We start from the raw sequence: 3,546 nt of genomic DNA, 5'->3' as shown, positions 1-3,546 counted from the left end.
TACGCAGCAGCAGAACGGGCCAAGGTGATTAGGTCAAGTCTGGCTCACACATGTTACGTTCGTTTCGTTTACTATTAGTTGCGCCGGAATCGGTCTTAGCAGCTTATACCCAAATTGACGTGAAGCCAAGGTTCACAGACCACCAGTTGTACACGTATATGTCTGTTTTTGTGCAACCGCGTCGGCCCGTTCATCAAGCAACTGTGAAAGGACGTATCAGGTAGAACGAGCCCATGTATATCCTCTAATGGCATGGAGGACTAGACTTCATTTAACGCCACAGACGAGCTTGTAGCTGTAGTAGTACTGGACCGTGCATGTACCGTGTCCACTGCATTGATATGCATGGCAACGGGCTAGTTTAATTTGGTTCGCCAATTTGTGCTATGCTGGTGCCATGCTCACGGGTACGTGTCGCCAGCATGGGATCGTACGTGCCAATTAACTCGTAACACCTAGAACGATTAGTAACCTACATCATCTGCATGCATGTGCACCTGTCTTCCCATTCCATCGTTTCGATCGCTAGTTGTGAACAATTCCCTTGCAATCTCTGAGTAGTGAGTACGTGGGTGGGTTAAGCTGGCCGATACTGTCATACTGACACTGCGTAGTATAAGAATGATACTGCTATTGTATATATACTATATCCGTTTTCTGTGTGAATAAAAAGAGAGAGACACACGCGGCGCTTCATGGCGAAGTCTGGGTATGGGCAGCAGCCAATGGCTCCCCTGCGCGTCTTATTAAATTTCTCGTAAAGTGTGAGCGGAATGGTCGATGCTCTTGTCATGGACCGGACGTATGCGCGCCCCTGTTCTTCATTGACACGACTCAGGAAAATTCTCAGCGCAGCAAATTTGAACAGGATATCTCAGCTCATCTGGGTGCACGATCCCTGGCTAGTACTACTGCTCCACAGTACAGCGGCGCAACATGAAGGCATTCCACGGAAAGTGACGAGATCGAGTACGACCCCTAAGCCCTAAAAAAGTGGGTCCCGCGGGGGTAATCCTGTTGGTCAAATCAAATGAAATGCCCGAGAGCATAGGCCTTCCCGTCTCCTTCCTCAGCTGGCCTATAAGTACGTACACCCCCACAAATCGAACAGCACCGCAGCAGAACTCACAAACAAACTCGCAGATATCTGCCACTGCCATCGAGTAGTTCTCTACCGTGAGGCCGTGCCATCCCTCTGTGCCGGCATGGATTTCGCCGGAGAAGTTGACGACTTCGCTCTCGACCTCATCCGCGAGCACCTCCTCGGCGGCGACGGCGGTGTCCTGCCGACGGCGAACCATGATCCGGCGGGCCCCTTTTGCGACGACGTCACCTTCCCCGTGCTGCCACCTTCCGCGGCGGAACCACAAGCGTACCAGCAGCAGCCCATGTTCTTCCCGCAGCAGGAGCAGCAGCAGAATCAGCAGATGCAAGCTTACATGGACCTGGCACACCAGTACCTGAACTCCTGCCCGTCTGCCGACGTCCCTGAGGCTGTGATCAGGGCGCCGGAGCCGGTGATGATACAGTTCGGCGGCCAGCCGTCTCCTGTGGCTGCACCGTCGTCCACGCTGACCATCTCCGTGCCGGCCAAGGGCTCGTTCGGGTGGGCGGCGACTGCTGCCGCCCCGGCACCGTCGGCGCCAGCACCGCTGGAGGACTTGCGCAAGTACCGCGGCGTGCGGCAGCGGCCCTGGGGCAAGTACGCGGCGGAGATCCGCGATCCGAAGCGCCGGGGCTCCCGGGTGTGGCTGGGCACCTACGACACGTCCGTGGAGGCCGCACGCGCCTACGACCGCGCCGCCTTCCGGATGCGCGGCGCCAAGGCGATTCTAAACTTCCCAAACGAGGTCGGCACCCGCGGCGCCGAGCTGTGGGCGCCTCCGCCTCCCGCTACCGCGTCCCAGACCGCCGGCGCGACGAACAAACGCAAGCGATCACACGAGGAGGACCGCGACGTCGAGGTGACCGGAGTGGTCATAAACAAGGCCCCCAAGAACGAGGCGCCGTCGCCGTCGTCCGCCCAGGTGTCTTGGGACACGCCCTCGTCCGTGTCGCGGGAGACGGCCTCCTCGACGGTGACGTCGGCGGCCACGGCGCCGGAGGGAGGGCTTCCTCCGACGCCGTCGAGCTCGGGCTGGGAGCAGTACTGGGAGGCGCTGCTGGGCGGCGTGCCGCTGCTGTCGCCCCTGTCGCCGCACCCGGCGCTGGGGTTCCCGCAGCTCACCGTTAGTTAATTCAGAGGCGGTTAATTGCTGTGATTAAGCTGGGGTTAACCAATAAACAGGCTTTGGTAGTTTATTTGACAGCTGCATGCATCTCTCTGCATGCTGGGACGCGTACACTTCTTTGGGGCTTAATGATAGGTGTAATGTGTGCGTTTGCTAAGAGACACGAAGATCGGATCGACCGATGCTTGTAAAGAATAAGCAAATTATAATTAAGGATGTGATATTTGCTGTAGATGGATTGAAGTTACATTTGTTTAGTGAAGTTACTCCTAGCAAATTATAACTACGGATGTGATATTTGCTGTAAATGGGCATTGCTTGGGAGTATATGAATTTTAATCAGTTTTAATTTACAAGGTTATATACTACAGTAGAACAAAAAAAACAGCAAAACGGAAAGTGGCAGACGGAACTATGTTTTGGAAATAATATCGGTAATATCGACGCCAAAAGCGCCGCCTTTTTGCGCCTTGCACACTCCCGTGGTGTTTCCACGTAAATACTACACGTACGTATGTTTCTGCTCTGATGTTAGCTAATTCCATCAGACGTACAAAGATATCTAAGTGCCTGGATCACTGAATCGCCAGCATAGGCGGGCGAATAATTGACGGCAAGGAACACAAACATCAGTAAGCAAAGGACAAAAGAACACGCAGAGAAGTCCTCCAGATAGGCAAACTGAGTTTTCGTAGCTTACACTTGATGTGTGTGATTCTAGATTGCTTGAACATTGACCCCATGCCCTAGACTGCATTTAATGAGCATCTTTTTTGTTATGCGTTCGACCTTATCCACGTTCAATTCACTGCTTTTCCTGGTCAAAACCAGCAGTACTATTGTAACTGATTCTGGTAGTATATATGATCTCCCTCCCAACTCCCAAGCAATGCATATGCATGCAGGAACTTTCAACAGTATAGTACGACACAACATGCATGCATCTTATTTTTATAGTCATTTTTATAGGGTACTTAGCTCCACTTACGTACGTAATCTCAGATTCAAGCGATGAGACCAATGAGTGCTAATCTGCAGGACAGTCAACGTCCGCACGTGGCGGTCTCTCGGAGCTCAGTGAGCATAGAATAATAAGCGCAGATGATTACCTTGATCTGATTCGAAAGCGATTAATCTAGGCTCGATCGGGTCAGGTTGATGACTGTGGACCGTTTAAAGCAAGCCGGCCGGCCGGCAATGTCAAGCACGGAAGCAGGCAACGTCACGAGTCAATAACCGAATGGGCCGGAAGACGTAGGTTTTGTTGGCTTGTACGTGGACGAAGAAGTCCTCTGTGAAGACCGATTTTGTTGAT

The 3,546-nt window shown here is 52.9% G+C and overlaps 1 protein-coding gene across 1 annotated transcript; it reads left to right on the top strand.

The window, feature by feature from the left end:
- Positions 1-1,120: 1,120 nt before the first annotated feature.
- Positions 1,121-2,463, top strand: LOC123049800 (ethylene-responsive transcription factor ERF105). Its single transcript, XM_044472672.1, has one exon. It carries the CDS (start codon positions 1,206-1,208, stop codon positions 2,235-2,237), a length of 1,032 nt encoding a protein of 343 aa, XP_044328607.1. The 5' UTR covers positions 1,121-1,205; the 3' UTR covers positions 2,238-2,463.
- Positions 2,464-3,546: the final 1,083 nt, after the last annotated feature.

Source organism: Triticum aestivum, chromosome 2D (assembly GCF_018294505.1).
Source record: "Triticum aestivum cultivar Chinese Spring chromosome 2D, IWGSC CS RefSeq v2.1, whole genome shotgun sequence".
In the NCBI taxonomy this organism is placed as follows: domain Eukaryota; kingdom Viridiplantae; phylum Streptophyta; class Magnoliopsida; order Poales; family Poaceae; genus Triticum; species Triticum aestivum.
Note: the sequence above shows the minus strand (reverse complement) of the source record. Positions and strands in the feature narration are given on the sequence as shown.

Excerpts from the sequence above, each read along its gene's own strand:
- LOC123049800 (XM_044472672.1), top strand. The coding sequence starts at position 1,206 with ATGGATTTCGCCGGAGAAGTTGACGACTTCGCTCTCGACCTCATCCGC.